Here is a 26,161-nt window from a genome sequence, read left to right as displayed (position 1 = left end):
ATAGCTTCTACATCACAGGGTTTTTAATGAAAATTAACTGAGATAATATCTTATAAATAATAACGATTCTAAACTTTTAAAATTTATTATCTCACTTCATCATAACAGTTTGATGAGGTAGGAGGAGCTGGTGGTAGTGGTAGTTGCACAGGTAATGGTCATGATAATGTTGGTGCTTATTGAGCATTTACTATGTTCCAGGTACTTTACATGTTTCCAGTGAACCCTGTGAAAAGTCTTATAGGGTCGATACTATAATTGCATTTCATAGATAGGAAATTTAAGCATAATGAGATGAAGTACCCTGCCCAGATTCATATAGTCAAAGAATTCAGGAGCCGGACTGAAATCCAGGCCACACTTTTAGATACTAGTTTCATCCCATTTTTATTTTAGAAGGAAAACTTAGGGAGTAATTAACTTAACTAAAACTCTCACGGCATATAAATGACAGAGCTAGAATATGAATCGAAATCTGATTCAAAACTATTTCTTTGTCATACTCCAACTGCCTCCAGACTGCTGAAGCATGCTTTCTGTTGTGCTCATTGAAGGGGATCGACTGGAATTTAATATATGTAACATCGCTGTTCTTCACTCAGAAAAGGCATATTGCCTGGATTAACTCTTACACAGGAACCAGGCTTTTGGCCCTGCTCCCCTACTCTGCCTATTGAGTTATTATGGTGAAACACGCTTTGACACGGTGATATTTGGCAGATACTTTGACCATGCGGAATTCCCAGTGAATGACATTATAAGGGCCCATTTCTGTTGATTCAGCAGGAGGATTGGCAGCCAGATTCAGTACTGATGGAGGCAGATAGTATGGGGGGGAAGACATGGCTGTAGGGACAGCACTTTATCCCAGTCGTGGACTTTAAGACATTTCTCAGTTTCAGTTTTAGGTTGCAGCCCCCAAATTCCAAAATTGGACTACTACATCTTGACAGGAATTCTTTTTTTATTTTTATTTTTTGTGATGGAGTCTGTCTCTGCCACCCAGGCTGGAGTGCAGTGGCGCGATCTTGGCTCACTGCAAGCTCCATCTCCCGGGTTCATGCCATTCTCCTGCCTCAGCCTCCCGAGTAGCTTGGACTACAGGCCCCTTGCCACCATGCCTGGCTAATTTTATTTATTTATTTATTTTTTTATTTATTTACAGTAGAGACGGGGTTTCACCATGGTCTTGATTAGCCAGGATGATCTTGATTTCCTGACCTGGTGATCCGCCTGCCTCGGCCTCCCAAGGTGCTGGGATTACAGGCATGAGCCACCGCGCCCGGCCCCCATCTTGACAGGAATTCTTTTACAGATATTTGATACCCAGAAAGGGTTGTGAGCGCAGACTGATGATAGCTTACTTTTCTTTTTCAGGCAGGATGCCAATTCTGCACTTCTCAGTAACTACAAGGTAAATTGAACTGTTACATTTTACATTTTCCTCTCTGATAATTTGCCCTTTGTAACTAGGATTGTTGAATTCATTTTGGTTAGAAATGACTGAATTCAGGCCAGTTGCAATGGCTCACACCTATAATCCCAGTACTTTGGGAGGCCGAGGCAGGTGGATCACTTGAGGTCAGGAGTTCAAAACCAGCCTGGCCAACGTAGTGAAACCCCATCTTTACTAAAAATACAAAAATTAGCCAGGTGTGGTGGCATGTGCCTGTAGTCCCAGCTCCTTGGGATCCCTGCTGAATTAGGAGGATAACTTGAACCCGGGAAGTGGAGGTTGCAGTGAGCCAAGATTGTACCACGGCACTCCAGCCTGGGCAATACAGCCAGGCTCCGTCTCCAAAAAAAAAAAAAAAAAGAAAAAAGAATTTATTTGAATTTTCCACTTTAAAACAAGACATGTGGCACCATCTGGTGGACCTTGAAATACTCTAAACTTAATATGTTATACATAGTACTTCAGGGAAGCTGGAGAAGACTCTAATTGAGAATAGGAAAATTTCAGTAAATCTCAAAGATTCTAGATAATCATTTGGGATGTAGTCATAGGATAGAAGCATCTATTTTAGAGCTGTTTCTGCACAATTTCCCATTAAAATATTTATGCTTTTTCGTAATGATCACCCTTGATATATTTATATATTCGTAATGCTTTTATACATTGTTATTTTAATCTTCAAATAGTCTTTTGGGTATTAACATCATTATTTTGAAAGTGAGTTTAGTTGACTCACCTTTCTGAATCGTAGAAATTAACAAATTTATAATTTTTTGGGCTTAGGGTAGGGTTGCTTGGGAAAGGTAAAGAAGGAAAAAGGTTGGTAAGAGAGGAGATATTCCAGCATTTTTGACTCCTATTTGGCACTAGCAAAACCATCTGATAGGCTCGCTCCAGGTGTAGAAAGAACCATTTCTACCTTGACCGTGAATTTTCCATGTGCCGGAGTCTAAACTCAGGAAGACTCAGAGGAGGTCTAGAAGGTAGTAGGTTAAGTGCGGTGGCTCACGCCTGTAATCTCAGCATTTCAGAAGGCCAAGGAGAGTATTGCTTGAGGCTATGAGTTAGAGATGATCAGCCTGGGAAACATAGCAAGACCCCCTGCTCTTAAAAAATAAATTAGCTGGGCGTGGTAACAGACACCTACTATGGTCCTAGCTACTTGGAAGGCAGAGGGGAGGTTCCCTTGAGCCTAGGAGTTTGAAGTTACAGTGATCACCACTGTACTCCAGCCTGGGAAACAGCCTTTGAGACCCTGTCCCCCCACAAGAAAAGCTCCCAGAGTTGAAGACAGCAAAAAGAAAGTAACTGCCCTTCCCCCCCCCGCCACATTCTCCCTAAAGAAGAGAAAGTAGTAGAATAAACAGAGAGTTGGCCATATTCTTTCCTCCCTAAAGTGGTTGCAGCTTAGAACAGGAAGGAAATGGTTGAGTGGTTGTTGGCCAAGCCTTTGGCTTTTAGGAGCTTCCTTGTCCAGGTTGGACTTTGCTAGGTGTTTGGGTGTTTTATCCGTTGGGGAAACATTGCATTCATTGATCTCATGTCACTGTTTCTGAAAGGAACAGCAGATGAAAGGGGTTCCATTGTATCTAGTAATGGTGTGTGAGCCTGCATTTTCTTCACTTCTCTGGTAGAATCTCTAAAACAGGAATGAGATTGAGATTCCCCCCTGCCCCCAGCACTAATGCATGTATGTTTTATCCTTGTGGGGAAAGTTTACTTCTAAAAATCTATAGCATTTTTTCTTCCTGTTTTTTTGGTACTCTGTTTTATCACTTGCCTCAAAATTTTTCTTTTCCAGAAAGAAATTATTATGTTAGATTTTTTTGAGATGGAATCTCACTCTGTCGCCCAGGCTGGAGTTCAGTGGCATGATCTCGGCTCACTGCAAGCTCTGCCTCCTGGGTTCACGCCATTCTCCTGCCTCAGCCTCCCAAGTAGCTGGGACTACGGGTGCCCGCCATCGCGCCCGGCTAATTTTTTTTTGTATTTTTAGTAGAGACGGGGTTTCCCTGTGTTAGCCAGGATGGTCTCGATATCCTGACCTCATGATCTGCCTGCCTTGGCCTCCCAAAGTGCTGGGATTAAAGGTGTAAGCCACTGTGCCCGGCCTATGTTAGATTTTTATACTAAAGAAGCAGAATTCTTTTTTAACAAAATATTTGTTTTAAGAAAATTTGCTTTCAAATAGTCTATTTTTGAGATCAGAAGAGATTAGTGATGTGTATATTGATCAGAAATATTTGAATTTTTTTTTTTTTTTTTGTGACGGAGTCTTTCTCTGTCGCCCAGATTGGAGTGCAGTGGCGCGATCTCAGCTCACTGCAACCTCTGCCTCCTGGGTTCATGCCATTCTCCTGCCTCAGCCTCCCGAGTAGCTGGGACTACAGGTGCCCGCCACCAGGCCTGGCTAATTTTTTGTATTTGTAGTAGACACAGTGTTTCACCATGTTAGCTAGGATGGTGTTGATCTCCTGACCTCAGTCCTGACGAGGCCTGCCTCAGCCTCCCAAAGTGCTGGGATTACAGGCGTGAGCCACCGCGCCCGGCCATATTTGAAATATTTTAGGTAATTTAATTTTAATTTTAAGTAAATTAATTAATTTCGATTATTTGGCTTATATAAAAGAGCATTTTTTTTTTTTTTATGCAATCCCCTCTGGGGTTAATATTTGCCAAAATCCAAGAGTTGGAAGCTGCGTAATGGGCGGGTAAAAGGAAGTACTACACTTTCCTGTTTATCCTTCAAAACCACTGACCTTGGATAGATATATTTCTCAAATTTATTCATAAACATCTTTTTTGTATCTCCTCCTAGGTGTTTCATTTACTAACTGATCTGAAAGAACAGCGTAAAGAAAGTGGAAAGAATAAACACAGCTCTGGACAACAGAACTTGAACACTATCACCTATGAAGTAAGCCTGGGCTTCTGGCAGACCTACCTAAAGTACCACTGAGGGAGGGGGGTTTATTCTGCTGATGACTGGCTGCCAAAATCAAGATCGCCTTTTATCTGATCTGAAGAGTTTTACTGTAACCTGATTTTTATTCTGTTTATAAAAGTGGGAGGAGTTTGGTCAAGTGTAGAGTTTAGCCAGCTACAAAATTAGAAGGAATAGTGTAAAATATTGCCCTCACTTCTCCTTGAAAGGGGATCACAGCTCACTGCAGCTTCAACCTCCTAGGCTCAAGTGGTGCTCCCAGCTCAGCTTCCCAATTAGCTGGGACTATGGGCAAGCACTGTCATGCCTGGCTAATTTTTGTTGTTGTCCAGGGTGGTCTCAAACCCTTGGGCTCAAGCTATCTTATCACTGCATCTTTCCAAAGTGGTGGGGACTTAGACTCTTAAGGCTATTGTTTATTTTATAAAGTTTCAGATTCCTCCCAAAATATGTAATTATAATTCCTCCCAAATTATATCTGTATTCTTCCTCAAAAGACACAAATCCTGTGTAATCATGAGAAAATATCAGACCATTGCAAATCAATTAAAAAAAAATAAAACCTTTATTTTGAAATCATTTTTCTTTTTTTTTGGAGATGGAGTCTCGCTCTTGTTGCCCAGGCTGGAGTGCAATGGTGTGATCTTGGCTCACCACAGCCTCTGCCTCCCAGGTTTAAGCGATTGTCCTGCCTCAGACTCCTGAGTAGCTGGGATTACAGGCATGCACGACCTCGCCTGGCTAATTTTGTATTTTTAGTAGAGAAGGGGTTTCTCCATGTTGGTCAGACTGGTATTGAACTCCTGACCTCAGGTGATTCACTGATCTTGGGCTCCCAAAGTTCTCGAATTATAGGTGTGAGCCACCGCACCCAGCCATTTTTCTCTTACATAAAAGTTGTAGAGACAGTGCTGGGAGTTCTCATGTACGCTTCCCATAGTTTTCTCTGATGTTAACATCTTACATAACCATGTTACAGTGATCAAAACCAAGAAATTAACAGTGGTACATACTATTAAATAAACTAAGCTAAAATTTTATTTGAATACCCTGTTTTCCCACTGCTATCTTCTGGGTTCCAGGGTTCAGTTGAGGATACCATTTTGTATTTAGTTAACATGTCCCCATCATGTCATTTGTTCTGTGTCCTTACTCTTCCTTTGTCTTCCTTGACACTTGTGAAGGGCTGGTCAAGTATTTTATAGAACATCCCTTGATTTGTGATTGTCCGATATTTTCTTATGACTACCCAGAACCTATGGCTTTTGAGGAAGAGTACCACAGAGGTGATCTCCCCTTCTCATGTCATGGTATCTCAGGGTACATGATATTGATGTTTCTTTTTTTGGGGAGGGGGCGGATGGAGTCTCACTCTGTTGCCCAGGCTGGAGTGCAGTGGCGCAATTTCGGCTCACTGCAACCTTCACCTCCTGGGTTCACGCCATTTTCCTGCCTCAGCTTCCCGAGTAGCTGGGACTACAAGTGCTCGCCACCATGCCCAGCTAATTTTTTGTATTTTTTTTAGTAGAAACGGGGTTTCACCATGTTAGCCAGGATGGTCTCGGTGTCCTGACCTTGTGATCTGCCTGCCTCTGCCTCCCAAAGTACTGGGATTACAGGCATGAGCCACCACGCCTGGCTGATGTCGATGTTTCTTATGGCTGATATTGTTAACTTTGGTCATTTGGTTAAGATGGTATCTGCCCGGTTTCTCCACTGTAAAGCTACTGTTTCTTCATTTCAATATTATGTTAGAAAGGATTCACCAAGTTCAGCCCATATTCAAGGGGAAGGGGGAGATTAAGCTTCACCTCTTAAAGGGAGGGATATCAAAGAATTTGTGTATATGTGTTAAAACCACCACAGTAATTAAAAAATATTTTGTGGGAGATGCTTTGAGGCTAGGAAAACAGCCTACCCTTCCTTAAGCTTTTAACCATCAATTTTAGCATTCATTGGTGGATCTTTCCTGCAGTAATTATGACTATGGTACAGTTGCCTGAGAGTGATTTTAAAATTGTTCTCATTCCTTCTATGTTTATTAGTTAGTATTTTATATATATATGTATATATATATTTTTTAAGAGACAAGATTTTGTTGTGTTACTTCAGTCTGGTCTCAAACTCCTGGGCTCAAGTGATCTTCCTGCCTTGACCTCCCATAGTGCTGGAATTACAGGTGTGCACCACTGCACCCAGCTCACATGAGTTAGAATTCTTCCATGAGAAAAAGTTGTCTTTTCTTACGCATTTATTTATTCATTAGTATATATCCATGTAGACTCATGGCAATTTATTCTTTGGGATCCCCCTCTTTTAAAAAATTGTCTGAAATATAACATAATTGTCAGATTGAGTTTTTTTTTTAAGATCAGAAAAGTTTTCTTCTAAAATTTCATTACTTATTCTTCCTGTTCTAGCTACTGATTTTCTCTTTCAGGAATTCATATTGCATGAAGATTGGTTCTCCTGAATGCCTCTTTGTTTGTTTTATACAAGAATTTTTTTTTTTTTGAGACAGAGTCTCTCATTCTGTCACCTAGGCTGGAGTGCTGTGGTGCGATCTCGGCTCACTGCAACCTCTGCCTCCTGGGTTCAAGCGATTCTCCTGCCTCAGCCTCTGTAGTATCCGGGATTACAGGCGTGCATTGTCACACCCAGCTTTTTTTCCACCACACCCAGCTTTTTTTTTGTATTTTTAGTAGAGATGGCGTTTCACCATGTTCGTCAGGCTGGTCTCGAACTCCTGACCTCAGGTGATCTGGCCACCTTGGCCTCCCAAAGTGCTGGGATTACAGGTGTGAGCCACTGCGCCCGGCCTGTACAGGATTTTTAAAACAAAATTTTAGAATTTTAATTATAGCCATTGCGTTTCCTTTTTTCTGATTCAGGGTTCTTTGTCTTATGCTTGGCTTTTTTTCTTTTTTTTTTTTCCCAGACATTAAAATACTTATCAAAATCACCATGCAGACACCAGAGTCCTGAGACTGTCAGAGAATTTCTCACAGCAATGAAAAGCCACAAGTTGACCAAGTAAGTAAATCTCTTAAGTAGGAAGAGAGTGACACATGGTGAAATGATAGTTGCTACATTCGTAGCAACCGTGTATTGATATTCAGCTGGGTTTGGATTTAAAGGAGGATGATAGTATTGTAGATGAAACAACTGAAAGTTAGACATAGGGACCCTTCTCGAGTAAGGAACAAAAGTTAATGGGGTTTTAAAAATCTTTTCTTGGAGTCCCAGTTTGTATGACCTATCGCATCACCCCCACTCCCAGAATTCAGACCAAATTGGATGAAAAGTAGGGTTTACAAGTTAAAGTATTTTTTTATAAAGTTGATCAATGAAGTCCTTTGATGTTTGTGTTTGCTTGAGGCAAAAGTGGCTTGATCGTATTCTGTGAGTTCCTGTAGTGTCCAATTCCTTTTCTTGGTTTGGAATGAGTTCAACCTATTAAAATGGAAAACGTCATATATCAGTAGTTTACAGGAGAAGAAAAATAGCCCACGTTTTTTAGATTCAGTTCTAGAGCTGATAAATTTCAAAAGCTTTTGTCATTTCACTTAGGATAATCAGTAATTTTCTTTTGGGGGAACCATTTGGTGTTACATCAGGCACACAGGTGGTACCATCAGCAAACTAAATGCACTTCTCCCACTCCTTCTCCAAGAGAACTCTGAAGACAAAACAAATTCCGTGTGTGTGTGTGCAAATCTTCCATGTGTATCTTCTGTATTCATGTATAACACTTTATAAAAACTGTAGTAAAATACACATAACACGGCTGGGTGCGGTGACTCATGCCTGTAATTCCAGCACTTTGGGAGCCCGAAGCAGCTGGGTCACCTGAGGTTGGGAGTTCAAGACCAGCCTGCCTAACATGGAGAAACCCTGTCTCTACTAGAAATACAAAATTAGGTGGGTGTGGTGGCACATGTCTGTAATTCCAGCTACTTGGGAGACTGGGAGGAGAATCACTTAAACCTGAAAGGCAGAGGTTGCAGTGAGCTGAGATCACACTATTGCACTCCAGCCTGGGCAACAACAGTGAAACTCCATTTCAAAAAATATATAAATAAACACACATAACAAAATTTACCATTTTGGGCCAGGTGCGGTAGCTCACAGCTGTAATCCCAGTGCTTTGGGAGACTGAGGCAGGCAGATCACTTGAGGCCAGGAGTTCAAGACCAGCCTGACCAACATGATGAAACCTCATCTCTACTGAAAATAAAAAATTAGCCAAGCACGGTGGCGGTTACCTCTAATCCCAGCTACTTGGGAGACTGAGGTAGGAGAATCGCTCAAACCTGGGAGGTTGCAGTGAGCCAAGATCGCGCTATTGCACTCCAGCCTGGGCGATAGAGCAAGACTCTGTCTCAAAAAAATTACCATTTTAACCATTTCTAAGTGTACAGTTCAATTGTTGCAACCAATATGCAGACCTTTTCGGTTTGCAAAACTGAAATTCTGTATCCCTTAAACAAGTCCGCACTGCTCCTCCTCCTGTCCCTGGCAGCCACCATTCTGCTTTTTGTTTCTATGAGTTTGACTCCCTCATACAAGTGGAACCATACAGTGTTTTTTTAAAAATCATATTTGAATGTTTAATTTTTAAAATCGTTTTAACAATTGAAGTGTGCAGTTCAGTGGCATTAAGTACATTCACATTGTACAATCACTGCCATCTATCCACAGAACATTTTATCTTGCAAAACTGAAACTCTGTGCCCAGTAATCAATAAATTCCCCGTTCTCCCTTCCTCCTAGCCCCTGGCAACCACCATTCTATTTTCTGTCTTCATGAATTTGACTACTCTTAAGTATTGCATGTAAATGGAATCATACAGTATTTGTCCTTATATCACTTAGCGTAATGTCTTTGCCCGGGCGCGGTGGCTCACACCTATAATCCCAGTACTTTGAGAGGCCGAGGTGGGTGGATCACTTGAGGTCAGGAGTTCGAGACCTGCCTGACAAAATTAGCCAGGTGTGGTGGCGCATGCTTGTAATCCCAGCTACTCGGGAGGCTGAGGCAGGAGAATTGCTTGAACCCGGGAGGCAGAGGTTGCAGTGAGCTGGGATCGTGCCATTGCACTCCAGGCTGGGCAACAAGAGCAAAACTCCATCCCAAAAAAAAAGGGCCAGGTGCAGTGGCTCACGCCTGTAATCCCAGCACTTTGGGAGGCCGAGGTGGATGGATCACCTGAGGTCAGGAGTTTGAGACCAGCCTGTCCAACATGGTGAAACCTGGTCTGTACTAAAAATACAAAAAAAAAAAATTAGCTGGCTGTGGTGGCAGGCACCTGTAATCCCAGCTACTCAGGAGGCTGAGGCAGGAGAATCGCTTGAACCTGGGAAGTGGAGGTTGCAGTGAGCCAAGATGGCACCACTGCACTCCTGCCTGGGATACAAGAGCAAGACTTCGTCTCAAAAAAAAAAACAAAAACAAAACAGAAAAAAAAGATGTATGAGAAATTTTTTTTCTTTGTAAGGGTGAATAATATTCCATTTTATATGTAAATCACATTTTGTTTTTCTTTCTTTCTTTTTTTTTTTTTGAGATGGAGTCTCACTCTGCTGCCCAGGCTGGAGTGCAATGGCGCCATCTCAGCTCACTGCAATCTCCCCATCCCAGGTTCAAGTGATTCTCCTGCCTCAGCCTCCTGAGTAGCTAGGATTACAGGTAAGCACCACCAAGCCTGGCTAATTTTTTTGTGTTTTTTAGTAGAGATGGGGTTTCACCATGATAGGCTGGTTTTGGAACTCCTGACCTCAATTGATCCATCCACGTTGGCCTCCCAAAGTGCTGGGATTACAGGTGTGAGCCACCACGCCCAGCCAACAGTTTGTTTTTCTAACATCCATTGACATATACTTGCTTCCATCTTTTGGCTGTTGTGAATAATGCTGTTATGAGCATAGGGGGTTCAAATATCTCTGTGAGCCCTGCTTTCAGTTCTTTGGGTACCCAGAAGTGAAATTGATACATCATATGGTAGTTTTGTTTTTAACTTTTTTGAGGAACCACCATACTATTTTTTTCTATTGGCTACAGCATTTTACATTCCTATCAGCAGTGCACCAGACTTGCAACTTCTCCACATCCCTGCCAATTTATTTCCTTCCTTCTTCCCTCCCTTCCTCTGGCATCTATGAAACGTGAAGTAGTCTCTCATTCTGGTTTTATTTTGCATTTCTGTAATGATAAGTGATGCCGAGCATGGTTTTATGTGCTTATTAGCTATTTGTATGTCTTCTTTGAAGAATATCTATTCCAGTCATTTTCTCTCTCTCTCTCTTTTTTTTTTTTTTTTTTTTTTTTTGGTGAGACAGGGTCCCAGTCTGATGCCTAGGTTGAAGTGCAGTAGTACTATCTTGGCTCACTGCAGCCTTGACCTTCCCAGATGCAGGTGAGCCTCCCGAGTAGCTGGGACTACAGGCATGCCACCACCATGCCCACTTAATTTTTGTATTTTTTGTAGAGTCAGAGTTTCTTTGTGTTACCCGGGTGGCCTCAAACTCCTGGGTTGCCTGCCTGAGCTTTCCAAAGGGATTACAGGTGTGAGCCACCATACCTCATCCTTTTCACATATTTGAATGAGGTTTTTTTGTTCGGTTTTAGGAATTTTATATATATTCTGGATATTAATCCTTTGGTAGATATATGATTTGCAAATATTTTCTCCCATTCTGTGGGTTGTCTTTTTACTCTGTTGGTGAGTCCTGTGATGTTGGTGAGTCCTGTGATGCATAAAGTTTTTAAATGAAGTCCAGTTTGTCTCTTTTCTTTTGTTACCTGTGCATTTGGTATCAGAGATCCAAGAAATCATTATCAAATTCAATGTTATGCCCTGGCAGGGTGGCTCACGCCCTAATCCCAGCACTTTGGGAGGCTGAGGCGCGGATCACCTGAGGTCAAGACCAGCATGGCCAACATGGAGGAGCCCCGTCTCTACTAAAAATACAAAAATTAGGCTGGGTGCGGTGGCTCACGCCTGTGATCCCAGCACTTTGGGAGGCCGAGGTGGGTGGATCACTAGGTCAGGAGATCGAGATCATCCTGGCTAACACAGTGAAACCCCGCCTCTACTAAAAATACAAAAAAATTAGCTGGGTATGGTAGCGCATGCCTGTAGTTCCAGCTACTTGGGAGGCTGAGGCAGGAGAATCGCTTGAACCCGGGAGGCGGAGGTTGCAGTGAACCAAGATTGTGACGCTGCACTCCAGCCTAGGCAACTGGATGAGACTCTGTCTCAAAAAAAAAAAATTTCAATGTCATGAAGCTTTTTCCTTATGCTTTTTCTAAGAGCTTTATAGTTTGTCTTATGTTTAAGTCTTTGATCCTTTGTTTAAAATTAAAAAAAATTTTTTTATAATTAAAAATTTTGGCCAGGTTGCCAGTGGCTCAAGCCTGGTTAATCCCAGCACTTTGGGAGGCCAAGACGGGCGGATCACGAGGTCGGAGATGCAAGACCATCCTGGCTAATACCAGGTGAAACCTGTCTCTACTAAAATACACAAAAACGAGCGAGCGAATCGGTGTCGGGGTGCCTGATAGTCAGCTACTGCGCCGGAGGCTGGAGGCAGGAGAAATCGGCGTAAACTCTGGAGGCGGAGCTTGCAGTGAGCCGGAGTCCCGGTCACTGCACTCCAGCTGGGAGACAGAGCGAGACATCCGTCTCAAAAAAAAAAAAAATTTTAGGTCGGCACAGTGGCTCATGCCTGTAACCCCAGCACTTTGGGAGGTGGAGGTGGGCGGATTACCTGAGGTAGGGAGTTCAAGACCATCCTGGCCAACATGGAGAAGCCCCATCTCTACTAAAAATACAAAATTAGCTGGGCGTGGTGGCACATGCCTGTAATCCCAGCAACTTGTGAGGCTGAGGCAGGAGAATCGCTTGAACTTGGGAGGCGGAGGTTGCAGTGAGCTAAGATCTTGCCACTGCACTGCAGTCTGGGCAACAGCGAGACTCGTCTCAAAAAAAAAATTAATTGACGTAATAATTTGTGCATATTTCTGGTGTATAAAGTCATGTTTTGATATGTATATAACGTTTAATACTCAAATTAAGGTAATTAGCATATTTATCACTGCAAATATTGATCCATTTTCAGTTCATTTTTGTATGTACTATAAGGTAAGAATCCACCTTCTTCCTTTGCATGTGGATATCCAGTTTTTCTAGTACCATTTGCTGAAAAGATGATTTCTTCTTTATTGAATGGGTCTTGGTCTCCTTGTCAAAATCATTTGACCATACATGCAAGTGTTTTCTTTCTGGGTTCTCTACTCTGTTGGTCTGTATATCTGTTTCTCTGCTAATACTACACTATTTTGATTGCTATAGCTTTACAAGAAGTTTTGAAATCAGGAAGTTTGACTACTCAGATTTTATTCTTTTTCAAAATTGTTTTAGCTATTTGGGGTCTCCTCGGATTTCATATGAATTTTAGGACGGATTTTCCTATTTATGAGAAAATGCCATTGAGATTTTGTTTGTTTGTTTTTGTTTTTGAGACGGAATCTCTCTCTGTCGCCCAGGCTGGAGTGCAGTGGCAGGATCTCTGCTCACTGCAACCTCCGCCTCCCGGCTTCACGCCATTCTCCTGCCTCAGCCTCACGAATAGCTGGGACTACAGGCAACCGCCACTGCACCCGGCTAATTTTTTGTATTTTTAGTAGAGACAGTGTTCCACTGTGGTCTTGACCTTGTGATCCGCTTGCCTTGGCCTCCCGAAGTGCTAGGATTACAGGCGTGAGCCACCGCACCTGGCCGGTTCTGCACACATTTTTTTTGTTTTTTGTTTTTTTGAGATGGAGTCTTGCTCTGTCACCCAGGCTGGAGTGCAGTGGCGCGATCTCGGTTCACTGCAAGCTCCGCCTCCCAGGCTCACGCCATTCTCCTGCCTCAGCCTCCCGAGTAGCTGGGACTACAGGCGTCTGCCACCATGCCCGGCTAATTTTTTGTATCTTTTAGTAGAGACGGGGTTTCACCGTGTTAGCCAGGATGGTCTCAATCTCCTGACCTCGTGATCAGCCCGCCTCGGTCTCCCAAAGTGCTGGGATTACAGGCGTGAGCCACCGTGCCCCACTCTGCACAATTTTTTTTAGATGTATACCTATTTTATAATTTTGGGTGCTATTGTAAATGGTGCTTATTTCCAGTTGTTGATTGCTGATACAGAAATACAGCTGACTTTATATTGATCTTATGCCCTCCAGCCTTGCTAAATCCACTTATTAATTCCAGAAACTTTTATTCTTTAGGATTTTCTATGCCGACAGTTATGGTATTTGCAAACAGAGTTTTCTTTCTTTCTCATCTGTATGCCGTTTCTTTTTCTTATTTCATTGCCCCAGCTGAGGCCTACAGGACGATGCTGAGTAGGAGTGGTGAGAGCAGACATCCTCATCTTGTCCTGGATCTCAAGGGAAACAGTTCTTCACCATTAAGTATGATGCTAGTTTACATTTTCCATGGATGTCCTTTAACAGGTTTACAAAGTTCAAATTGCTGAGATTGGATATTGAATGTTGTCACTTGCTTTTTCTGTATCTATAAATCTATAAAGATTTGTAGTCTCTTGGCTGTATCTTTTGTTTATTTTATTTTAGTAGTTACTGTAAGGATAATAATGTGCATGCGTGACCATTTATAGTCCAGAGTTAGTATTTGACCAGTTAGTAAGTGTATACAGGTCTCTTTATCTTCTTTTTGTGTTATGGTTGTTGTATTTATAACATATAATCTACATACATTGAAACATATAATCTACATATTATTAGTGTGGTTTTTTTTGTTTGTTTTTGTTTTTTTTGAGACAGAGTCTGGCTCTGTCACCCAGGCTGCAGTGCAGTGCCACGATCTCAGCTCACTGCAAGCTCTGCCTCTCAGGTTCATGCTATTCACTTGCCTCAGCCTCCCGAGTAGCTGGAACTACACGCGCCCGCCACCATGCCAGGCTAATATTTTGTATTTTTAGTAGAAATGGGGTTTCACCATGTTAGCCAGGATGGTCTCGATCTCCTGACCTCGTGATGCGCCCGCCTCGGCCTCCCAAAGTGCTGGGATTACAGGTGTGAGCCACCGCGCCTGGCCTATTAGTAGTGTTTTAACATTTACTTTCTGTATTCTTACATATTTTAAAGAACTTAAGAGAACAGAAATAGTCTTTTATGTCTACCCAGTGTCATCGTTTTTTTTTTTTTTTGCTCTCTAGTCTTGAAGTTCCCTGTGTCCTTTTTACATTTACTTCACCCAGAAGAATTTCCTTTGGCACTTTTCTGAGAATAGGTCTGCTGGGTACAAATTCTCTTATTTTCATTTAGCTGAGAATGTTATTATTTTCTTTCATTCCTGAAGGATAATTTCACTGGGTTGATTGGACTTTTCCTTCAGAACTTTAAAGATGTCATTTCAGTGACTTCTGGCTGTTTCAGTTTCTGATTAGTAGTCTATGATCAGGCTAGGTGCAGTGGATCATTGCTGTCATCCCAGCACTTTGGGAGGCCAAGGCAGGAGGATCACTTGAGGCCAGGAGTTTAAGACCAGTCTGGGCAGCATAGCGAGACCCCATCTCTATTTTCTAAAAAATAATTAATTTAAAAAAAACTTTTAAAAAATCTGCTATCACCCTAAGCCTAATGTGTCCTTTTCCTGTGGCTGCTTTTAAGATTTTTTAAATCCCGTCTTTACTCCCACTGCTTCACTTCATTAGCCTAAAAAAATTTTTTTTAATAAAATTAAATTTTAAAAAAGATTATTCAAGTCTTTGGTCCTCAATAATTTGATAATGATATATTTCAGCTTTTTTCCCACAGTTTATCTTTACTGAGCTCCTTGATTATGTAAATTTATGTGTCTTACTAAATTTATGGAGTTTTCAACTATTCTTGAAATATTTTTTCTGTCCCAATCTCAATCTCTTTATCCTCCTTTTCTTGAACTATAGAAACACAACTGGTAGACCTCTGATGCTGCTGTACAGGTCTCTGAGGCTCTATTTCTTTCTAAAACAATTTGTAGTTCAAATGGAATAATTAATTTCTCTCTTTTTTTTTTTTTCCTGTCTCTCTCTTTTTTTTTTTCTTTTTGAGACAGAGTCTCGCTCTATCACCCAGGCTGGAGTGCCATGGCATGATCTCAGCTCATTGTAAGCTCTGCCACCCGGGTTCACACCATTCTCCTACCTCAGCCTCCCAAGTAGCTGGGACTCTAGGTGCCCACCACCACGCCCAGCTATTTTTTTTTTTTTTTTTTTCAGTAGAGACGGGGTTTCACTGTGTTAGCCAGGATGGTCTCGATCTGCTGACCTCGTGATCCATCTGCCTCGGCCACCCAAAGTGTTGGGATTACAGGCGTGAGCCCCCGCGCCCGGCCTCCTGTCTCTTTTTTTAATAGAGACAGGGTTTCACTCTGTTGCCCAAGCTGAAGTGCGGTTGTGCTATCAGGCTCACTGTAGCTTCAGAGTCTAATGGGATAATTTCTGTTGATCTGTCTATATATGCAGAGATTGTTCTGGCATCTTCCATTATCAAGCCTACCAGTGAATTTTTCATTTCAGGTATTTTTCAGTTCTAAAGTTTCCATTTGGTTATTTTTTACACTTTCTGTTCTTTCCTGAGAACTTGTATTATTCCATTCATTTCAGGAATATCTACTTTTACCCCCCGTTGTTATAGTAGCTAAATTCTTGATAACTTTAACATCTGGGTCATCATGGGCTTGGCACCTGTTGATTATCTTTTCCCTGGAGAATGAGTCGTATTTTCCTGGTCTGGGTAATTGTAGATTGTATCCTGGGCATTTGAGTATTATATTGTTTGGACTCTGGGTCCTGTTAAAAGCCTCTTGTTTGTGTTTTAGGAGGCTGTTAACCCAATTAGCTTCAGACTTCAAGTTGGTCTTGCCTTCTGGGGCAAGGATTTCAGTGTCATTTTGTTTTGAAACCCACTCTGGGTCTTTGCATATGGAGCTGGACTGGTGGTGTAACTCGCTCCCTTCTCACCCGGGGTCTTTGCTGTGCTGGGTCTGTTCCATGCTTGCTGTTTTGGTGCTGTTCTGCATGTAAATAGCTCAGATGAACCTAGGATTTGTGTTGATTGAAATTCAAATTTGGAGTCCCCTTCTCTAGCTCTCCTCTCTGGGACTCCCTCACTCCTACTCTCTGGCCCACATGAGACCCCCTTTTTGGTCCTCTAGCCACAGGCTCCAAGTTTCTCTCAAAGGTTTACCTGCCTGCCTGTGTGTAGTTGTTACTAGAGCTGTCCTTGGAGCAGAGCAGAGAAAGTAGAAAAGGAAGAAGGACTCTTAGGCACTCTGGACAGCAAGGGCTCCCTTCCTGCTGCTAGTCCCCGCCTGGGGGACTGCCCTCCTCCTGGGTCTCCAAGCCTTTCTCAGTCTCCTGGCCGGAAAGATTGGATTTCTCCTGGAGTTGGAGCTGCCTGTGGGGCCACCACAGCTGCACCAGGATTGAGGCCCTGAGAGAAAAGAGGGAAAGAGCCCCATGAAACTTACATCCATCCTCTACCCCAAAATGGTTCTCAGGTGTTGTTTCCCTCCCAGACCACCTGCTTTTGTTTGCTTTTCAGAGTCCTCAGGTGTATTTTTGTATATTTTGTCCAGAGATTTTTTTTTTTTTTTTAAAGATGGAGTCTCGCTCCATTGCCTAGACTGGAGTGCAGTGGCACGGTCCTGGCTCACTGCAACTTGTGCCTCCCAAGTTCAAGCAGTTCTCACACCTGAGCCTCCTGAGTAGCTGGGATTACAGGCACACACCACCACACCCAGCTAATTTTTGTATTTTTAGTAGAGATGGGGTTTCGCCATGTTGACCAGGCTGATCTCAAACTCGTGACCTCAGATGATCCTCCGCCTCAGCCTCCCAAAGTACTGGGATTACAGGCTTGAGTCACCGCACCCAGCTGTCTGGAAATTTTTCACTGTAATCTGTGGAGATAGAAAGGCTTTTGTGGGCTTTCTCAATCTTCTCCTATAGCAGCAGTGCTAACAGTTGATTTGTAAGGCCTCTTTTCAGCTCTTTGTGTGGGCTGATGTATTGCTTCCTAAGCCCAACATCTTTTCCACTATAAATATGGACAAATATTGTTCAAAAAAAACCTACAAATAGGCATTGTCTTGCAAGCCGATTCATGATTGGCCATCATCTATATAAATTTAAAACAGATTTTAATATTAAAGAAGGATTAGTTAAAATTAATTTTAACTCCCTTTTTTCCACTAGTGATCCTAAAATTGAAGATTTTAAAATCTTTTAAAAGGCTTTCTAAACCTTTTAACCTCAACCCTTTCATTAATTGCTTGGTTCTGTGACTCCGCCAAGAGCAAACGCTACAGGCAGTGTTGTTGTCCAACAGCCAGTAGAGGGAGCAGCAGGCTTCTTCACTGCGGCTGGGCCTGGCTCCTCCTCTAGGAACTTGCAGCTCTTGCAATTCAAACAGCCTCAGTGTCCCATGACCCAGGGGCTGCTTGACCAAAGTCATGAAGACCTGGACCATCGTGTGCTAGCTGTTGCAGCTTAAGACATTACACTTACAACAGGAACTGCTGAAGCATCTTTAATCCTGGTGTTTGAATATCCTCAACAGAATTTTTCTGCCATTCTCTCAGGGAGAGGAGATTCAAGATAACAGCCCTTAACAAGTCTGATTCTATTAGTGCAAGCTGGGGCTCTATTAACGTGCTTACATACCTCCACTACCAGAGACCTTGCGGGTAGGGTAGGAATGATGTTTTGTTTGACTTTATAACCTTATTCAGCAAAACAATAGTGTTGGGACTCAACTGCAAGTCACGGTGATACGATGTTCCGTGTCATTTTTTCTTTCTTTCTTTCTTTCTTTTTTTTTTGAGACGGAGTTTCACTCTTATCACCCAGGCTGGAGTGCAATGGCATGATATCGGCTCACTGCCACCTCTGCCTCCCGTGTTTAACCGATTTTCCTGTCTCAGCCTCCTGAGTAGCTGGGATTACAGGCGCCTGCCACCATGCCTGGCTAATTTTTGTATTTTTTAGTAGAGACGAGGTTTCACCATGTTGGCCAGGGCTAGTCCTGAACTCCTGACCTCAGGAAATCCACCCGCCTTGGCCTCCCTAAGTGCTGGGATTACAGGTGTGAGCCCCTGCGCCCGGCTCTGTGTCATTTTTTTCTACAGCATGTTACTTCCTCTGAAGCATTTGACTCTTGAATCATTTTAGCTTTTTCTTCAGGCATCTGTTTCTCAAAGAACTGCAGCCTGGCTTGTAGCCCCAGCTCTCATGCTGACATCTCCTCGCTAAGGTATACAGCTCTGTCTTAGGGTTGGGATTAGGTCTGCCAGGAATGGAGCAAGAGGACTTGCCTTCAAGACCCAGCTTAGGTAGGGTAGTAAATAACTTTGCATCCCTAAAAGGGACTCTTCTGGGCACAGATTATTCTTGGGAGTGGACACTATATTTGGAATGTGTTCCTCTGGGACCAGCAAAGCTCAGAGTCGATGGATGAGTTGTCGGTTTCCTTAGTGTCTGGAGTCCTGGTACCCTGGCTGCTTTCAGAGCATGGAGTCCTGCCCCGTATCTCCCCAGAGTTTTCCCCTTCTCTCCCATGAACTTCTGCAAGTCGGGGCTTCCCTAGCTCTTTCTCTTACATATGCTTCAGATTACGTTTACCTCATGGTAGCTTTGTCTCGGTTGTTGGGGACACAAAGATGAACACAGTGGAAATGCTATGGTAGGGACACGGTGCAGAGACACCGAAGTGTCAGCAAACACCATGTGCCAAGTAAGGCCTGAGATCAGGAAGTAGCCTCGTGCTTTTCTGTAGGGTGTTTGCAGTTTGGGTCAGTTGGGATGTGAGTGCAAAGTAGGGCCATACAAAGCTATAGAGACTGACAACGACCAGATTTCAGAGGGTTCTGGGGGCTGAACTAAGGAAATTCAAGTTCAGACCACAACCTGTGAGGACAGTGGGAGGATTACAAGCAGGATAATGAGATGACCATGTTTCTATCTTTTAAAAGAGACTTTATTTGTATGAGTGTAGATAGATTGAAAAGGTGGCAGCCCACTGAAGATGAAGGTCATTGTCCTCTAACCAAGAGGTTGGAGTGGGCTGTAGAAATGGTGAGGAGGGGAGGAATATCTTTTTTTTTTTTGAGATGGATTCTCACTCTGTCACCCAGGCTGGATGCAGTGGCACAATCTTGGCTCACTGTAACCTCTGCCTTCCAAGTTCAAGCGATTCTCCTGCCTCAGCCTCCTGAATAGCTGGGATTACAGGTGCTGGCCACTGCGCCCAGCTAATTTTTTGTATTTTTAGTAGAGACGGGCTTTCACCATGTTGGCCAGGCTGGTCTTGAACTCCTGACCTCGTGAGCCTCCTGCCTCGGCCTCCCAAAGTGCTGGGATTACAGGTGTGAGCCACTGCGCCAAGCCGGTATATGGGATATTTCTTTTTTTTTTTTTTTTTTGAGACGGAGTCACGCTCTGCCGCCCAGTCTGGAGTGCAGTGGCCAGGTCTCAGCTCACTGCAAGCTCCGCCTCCTGGGTTTACGCCATTCTCCTGCCTCAGCCTCCCAAGTAGCTGGGACTACAGGTGCCGCCACCTCGCCCGGCTAGTTTTTTGTATTTTTTTTTTAGTAGAGACGGGGTTTCACCGTGTTAGCCAGGATGGTCTCGATCTCCTGACCTCGTGATCCACCCGTCTCGGCCTCCCAAAGTGCTGGGATTACAGGCTTGAGCCACCGCGCCCGGCCGGGATATTTCAATAGACATACAATGTGCAATAATCGCAGTAGGGTAAATGGGGTAGCCATCACCTCAAGCATTTATCCTTTTCTGATAAACATCCATTTATACTCTTGTAGTTGTTTTTAAATGTATAATTAAATTATTGTTGACCATAGTCCCCCTGTTGGGCTATCAAATACTAGATCTTATTCATTCTTTCTATTTTTTCATACCCATTAACCATGCAAACTTCCCCCCACCTCTCTCACCCCACTGCCCGTCCCCACCTCTGGTCTGCTACTCTCTGGTCCTTCTCCTCTCTCTGTCTCCAGAAAGCACGGACTTCTTGGTTACAGCCTGTAGTGGTACTGAGATTGTGAGACCTGGGTGAGGACGTCAGTAGGAGGGTCAGAGGATGAAAGACAGCACCATGAGCGTGCCAGAGCCTTGTGGGAGAAGAGAAAATCCAGAAAGAGATGAAGAAGGGAGAGTTGGAAGGATCAGAAAAGAATTGAGAAAGGTGTCATGGAAGCCCTGAGGGCAGGCAGTTTCAAGGAGGGAATGATCAGCAGTGTCACATGTCACCAACAGGATGGAATAGGACCGAGGAGCAGCCACTATGTGTGGAGGACACCAGGCCCTTGAAGCAAGAACAGTTTTGGTGATCACTTGGGCAAGAGCTAGGGTGTGGGGAGTTGAGAAGCAAGGGGAGAAAGTAGACACAATGAAAGAGGCTTGGTTAGGCTGGGCGCAGTGGCTCATGCCTATAATCCCAGCACTTTGGGAGGCCACGGTGGTGGATCACAAGGTCAGGAGATAGAGACTATCCTGACCAACATGGTGAAACCCTGTCTGTACTGAGAAAAAAAAAAAAATTAGCTGGGCGTGGTGGTGCGTTCCTCTAATCGCAGCTGCTCAGGAGGCTGAGGCAGGAGAATCCCTTGAACCTGGGAGGTGGAGGTTGTAGTGAGCCAAGATCATACCACTGCACTCCAGCCTGGGCGACAGAGCAAGACTCCATTTCAACAAAAAAGAAAAGGAAAAAAAAGGCTTGGTTCTGAAGCCAGTGGGGAATGTTTGTACCCTGACCCCCTTAACTCCCCCAATACCCCAGACTGGAGTGTGCAGTGTGTGGGGGCCTGCTGTGACCACAGCAGTGCTCAGCTCCTTGGATGTAGGACAGGGAACTTGCCTGGTGGTTCGACCTCGAGTTGGGGTTTTTCAGGGAGCGGTTGTGAATGTCATTGCTGATCTTACTTCTGGTCATCTCATTACCAGATCCCCTGCAGCTTTTAGTCCTTGCAATCCCTCTTCTCCCTCTTCATGTGGAGACCTCTCAGATGGGAGCTGAGAAAACTACTGGGAATGAACTCATCTCCTTTCTAGTCATTTCTGACTGACTGCTGCTTTCCCCTCACCATGGTCTCGGTGGAACTGTCTTGGTCTTGCTGGAAGTTTGGGCAGCAGTTTCTGAGGGTCTTTCCCTTTCCCTCCTGGAGTTTCAGCCTCTCCACGTGTTTGTCTTCACCGCCGGTGGCCATTCTCCAGTCTCCCTCCGGACCCTCTCTCCTCAGGCAGCAGTTGCTTTTTTACTTCTGTGTTATCAAGAGGCTGTTTGCTCCACAATCATGCCTCAGTCCCCCGAGACCAGTTGTCATTCCACTGAACTTTCCACTGTCATTCCACTGACACCAGAGCACAGGTGTCATTCCACTGAACTGCACAGGCCACCAATGACTTCTTGGTTAGCAAATCCAGTGACTTCTACATTGACACTGTCAATCTATTTTTCTTGCTGTATTGCCCAGGCTGGAGTGCAGTGGTGTGATCATGGCTCACTGCAGCCTCAGACTCCTGGGCTCAAGCAATCTTGCCTCAGCCTCCCCAGTGGCTAGGAGGACTACAGGTGTGTGCCACCATGCTTGGCTAATTGTTTTATTTTTTATTTTTTTGTAGAGACAGAGTCTCAGTTTGTTGCCCAGGCTGTTTTTGAACTCGTAGCCTCAAGTGATCCTCCTACTTTAGCCTCCCAAAGTGTTGGGATTACAGATGTGAGCCACCGCGTCTGGCTTCTGGCCCCTTAAATGGAGGCGCTTTATGGTGTTCTGTCCTGGTTCACTCGCTCCACAGTTGGTCACTGGAGCATAATATCTACTCCATGGTTTCATGTAACTCCTTGCAAATAAAGCTAGTGCTGGTTTTTTTCTTTTAGTTCTAGACCAAATTAGACCTCAAACTAGACACACTTTTTGACAGAAACCTCTTCAGAGTTATAAAAGTACTACAAACTCAAATTTCATTTGAAATAATATATATTTTTGTAAACACCCTAACCTTGACTCTGTCTGTTCCTTCACTCCTCCTCCCCGCACACAATTTACGCATATCCTATTAACTTTACCTGAGGGTGACGGGAAGAATTTCACGTGTTTAGATGCTTACTGGCATGCCTGTTGCTGCTGGCCAACTTTATAACCTCATTCTCGCTCACCCAGGGGTGTTACAGTGTGTTTCTCACTGTCTGCCTCCATTTTTTTGTGGGTCTTCCAGAATCGCTGCCAGCACCAGCCAGAGCATGCCCCTCTTCCTTGGTTGCTCTCCTGTACTGACCGAATTACACCCAGCATCTTGATAGTCAGAGCCTTTTTGATCTTGTCCCAGATGATTTTTTCACTCCATGTCCCACCCCTCTCTAGCTGTTTCCTAAAACTCTGGGAGGTTTCTTTCCTATGGGCATGTCCTTGTGTTGTTCCTGCCCTGGCTGTCTGTCCCTGTCCCTCCCATCCTTTTTTTTTTTTTTTTTGTCTCCCAGGCTGGAGTGCAGTGGCGAGATCTTGGCTCACTGCAAGCTCCGCCTCCCAGGTTCATGCCATTCTCCTGCCTCAGCCTCCCGAGTAGCTGGGACTACAGGCGCCTGCCATCACGCCCAACTCATTTTTTGTATTTTTAGTTGAGACAGAGTTTCACTGTGTTAGCCAGGATGGTCTCGATCTCCTGACTGCATGATCCACCCACCTCGGCCTCCCAAAGTGCTGGGATTACAGGCATGAACCACCGCGCCCGGCCCCTCCTATCCCCTTTTGAGTTGAAAAGTCATCAGGGTCTAATGCAAGCGTCATCTCTGTGGAGTCTCCCTTCCTGAGTCTAGAGTAAATGTTTGGGATTACAAGAAGTAGAACTTGACTAGAGCTGCCCTAATAATGACTGTCATTTTATGGAGAAATTATTTTGGGACAGATGGCATTATGACATTTTCCATCCATTATCACATGTACACTAGAAGCAGATGGCCAAGAACAGGAGCTTTTCTGCCATTTACTAGCTTTGCAACTGTGGACAAGTTAATTACTATCTCAGTGTCAGTGAAATCTGAGGATTCAATGTACTTCCACATGGAAAGCAAGCAATAAATGGTAGCAGCGGCCTCTGGGAAGATTTTCATCCCTCTTCATCCTCTCATAAGATAGTAAGTACTGTTATCGTTCCTGTTTCACAGATGAGGAAACTGAGGCTCAGGGAGAGTGGGTAATTGTTCTGCTTCCCCCAACACATGGCTGCAGGAGTCGTGGCTTCTTCATGTTTTCACTCCAGAAGGTCTTTAAAGCAATAAATACTTACTGAGCTGATTGGAAAGATGGATCTGCAGCCCCAGGGGTGGTCATTGCAGTTGTTTGATCTCCTCGAAGTTCTGTAGTCTTTCAGCGTCCACACGATTCAGCCCCCCTTTCAGCAATGAGCTGTGTCTTTCTTTGAGGCAGATGATCACTATATCTGTCACTCAGATCTTTTGTTGTGAAAATTTGCATGTATTTGTCTTCTTTCTCCAGCTGGGTTAAGTGCTTTCAGGGCAGAGGGATTGTACCTTGTATTTCTGTGTATTAACTCCTGCCTCTTTTAGTCCCTGTTTTGTTTACTAAGATAATGGGTCAAATCTGGGAAACAATACGTCTTAATCTCAAAAAGGAATTCACCCATTTCTAAGAGACGACCAAACAAGATAATTTGGTGTGTTTTAATTTTTTAGTTTTAATCAGTTGCAGCCCGAACCTGGCTCTCCCAGTGTTCTCACCAGGCACTGTCATTATTTCTTTGGCTTGATCTTAGATCGGACTGTGGGATCAGGAGAGAGAAGGAGTCCTATTTATTGTTGCTTCCCATGTACTCTGCAATATCTGACACAGCATGTGCTAAATAATACCTACTTAGGGCATGGGTGAGATCTTAGAGCCATGTTTAATCACTCACTTTGTCCTTTTGTTTTGCTTTTTTTGAGATGGAGTCTCTGTCACCCAGGCTGGAGTGCAATGGCATGATCTCAGCTCACTGCAACCTCCACCTCCTGGGCTCAAGCAATTCTTTTGCCTCAGCCTCCCAAGTAGCTGGGATTACAGGCACCCACCACTGTGCCCAGCTAATTTTGTATTTTTGTAGAGGCGGGATTTCGCCATGTTGGCCAGGCTGGTTTCGAACTCCTCACCTCAAGTGATCTGCCCGCTTCGGCCTCCCAAAATCCTGGGATTACAAGCGTGAGCCACCATGCCTGGCCTTTTCTCACTTTTTTATCCATGTCATTTTTTGCCCTCCTCAACAAAGATATGTTGTTTTATCTTGTGGTTGTTTTTTTTTTTTTTTCATGTGGATTGCTGAACCCCAGCCAGCCCCTCGTACCCTCTCCAGCCAGCTCACACTCGTTTGTCACAGCTCCTGGAACTCCCGTTGACACACAGGGAATAGCCACCCACAGTGGACTGTGCTGTTCTGTTTTCTCCCTTAAATTTATCATGCTTACAGAATGCCACTTCTGCAAACTATAGTCAAGTAGGGGGCAGTGGCTCGTGGATATGCTCGCTTGCTCATCCTCTTTGAAAAGGTAAACAACTCTGAATTCTTTTTTCTTTGAGACAGAGTTTCACTCTTGTCACCCAGGTTGGAGTTCAGTGGCATGATCTTGGCTCAGTGCTGCCTCCGCCTCCCAGGTTCAAGCAGTTCTCCTGCCTCAACCTCTCAAATAGCTGGGATTACAGGCGTACGCCACTACACCTATCGAATTTTGTATTTTTAGTAGGGATGAGGTTTCACCATGTTGGTCAGGCTGGTCTTGAACTCCTGCTGGGATTACAGGCATAAGCCACTGTACCCAACCCCAGCTCTGAATTATTTATTTATTTATTTATTTATTTGTTATTTTATTTATTTATTTTTAAAACTAAACCAGCCTGGTTTAGTTTAATTTCATTATTCATTCATTCATTAATTCATTCATGACAGGGTCTCGCTGTGTCACCCAGGCTGGAATGCAGTGGTGTAAACACAGCTCACTGCAGCTTCGACCTCTGGGGCTCAAGCAGTCCTCCCACCTCAGCCTCCCAAGTAGCTGGGAACACAGATGTGTACCACCAGGCTTGGCTAATTTTTGTATTTTTTGTAGAGATGGGGTCTTGATGTGTTACCCAGGCTGGTCTTGAACTCCTGGGCTCAAGCAGTCCACCCACCTCCGCTTCCCAAAATGCTGGGATGACAGGTACGAACCACTACAACTGGCCCAAAGACCTATTTTTACCTATAGTGTAGTTCAGCCTTAAGGCTGTACCAGCAGATAGAGGTGGAAAAGTAATGTAAAGCGAATATCAAATTACGTTTACAAATAAAGCAGTTACTCATTAAGGCTTTTTTTAAAACCTCCTTTTTTATTCTGGGTTACATCGTTCCCTGGCTGTCTTTACCTCAGTGAGTCCTGCAGTCACTCTAGCCTCCTGCAAGGACAGATATTTTGGTCACCATCAAGTGGATCTTTATTTTTATCTAATATTTACAATTCTGCCAGTTCTGACTCTTATATTCTCTTGCCTTGAATCCCAGGATCCACCTCTGATGTTCACTGTGGTCCAGTGTGGTTCTAACTTGACCTATCAGAAGTCATCTGGATCGCTTTGTGTCTTTGTGTCTTGTTTTTTTTGTTTTGTTTTGTTTTGTTTTTTTAATAGCACCCGTGAGAGTGCTGGGGAGTAAAAGGGGTCTTCACTCAG

General features: G+C 43.8%; 1 protein-coding gene across 6 annotated transcripts in view; it reads left to right on the top strand.

Moving 5' to 3' along the window:
* Window positions 1-26,161, top strand: part of LOC108527999 (DNA-directed RNA polymerase III subunit RPC9-like) — a 45,243-nt gene that overhangs the window by 14,933 nt on the left and 4,149 nt on the right. Inside the window, exons 2-6 of one of the 6 annotated variants that reach the window (XR_001885008.1) lie at window positions 1,378-1,414; window positions 4,275-4,373; window positions 7,339-7,433; window positions 13,768-13,860; window positions 25,995-26,155. Coding sequence is in view for 5 of the 6 variants with exons in the window: in XM_017869572.1 (XP_017725061.1) it covers window positions 1,378-1,414; window positions 4,275-4,373; window positions 7,339-7,433; window positions 24,790-24,949 (391 nt within the window). In the remaining variant the exon portion in view is untranslated. Of the gene's footprint in view, window positions 1-1,377; window positions 1,415-4,274; window positions 4,374-7,338; window positions 7,434-13,767; window positions 14,240-23,415; window positions 23,602-24,789; window positions 25,006-25,994; window positions 26,156-26,161 lie in introns of those variants that run through there. The other 5 variants (XM_017869574.1, XM_017869572.1, XM_017869573.1 and 2 more) reach the window with 5 other exon arrangements.

This window comes from Rhinopithecus bieti, unplaced genomic scaffold, assembly GCF_001698545.2.
Source record: "Rhinopithecus bieti isolate Rb0 unplaced genomic scaffold, ASM169854v2 scaffold_5305, whole genome shotgun sequence".
Classification (NCBI taxonomy): Eukaryota; Metazoa; Chordata; class Mammalia; order Primates; family Cercopithecidae; genus Rhinopithecus; species Rhinopithecus bieti.
Note: the sequence above shows the minus strand (reverse complement) of the source record. Positions and strands in the feature narration are given on the sequence as shown.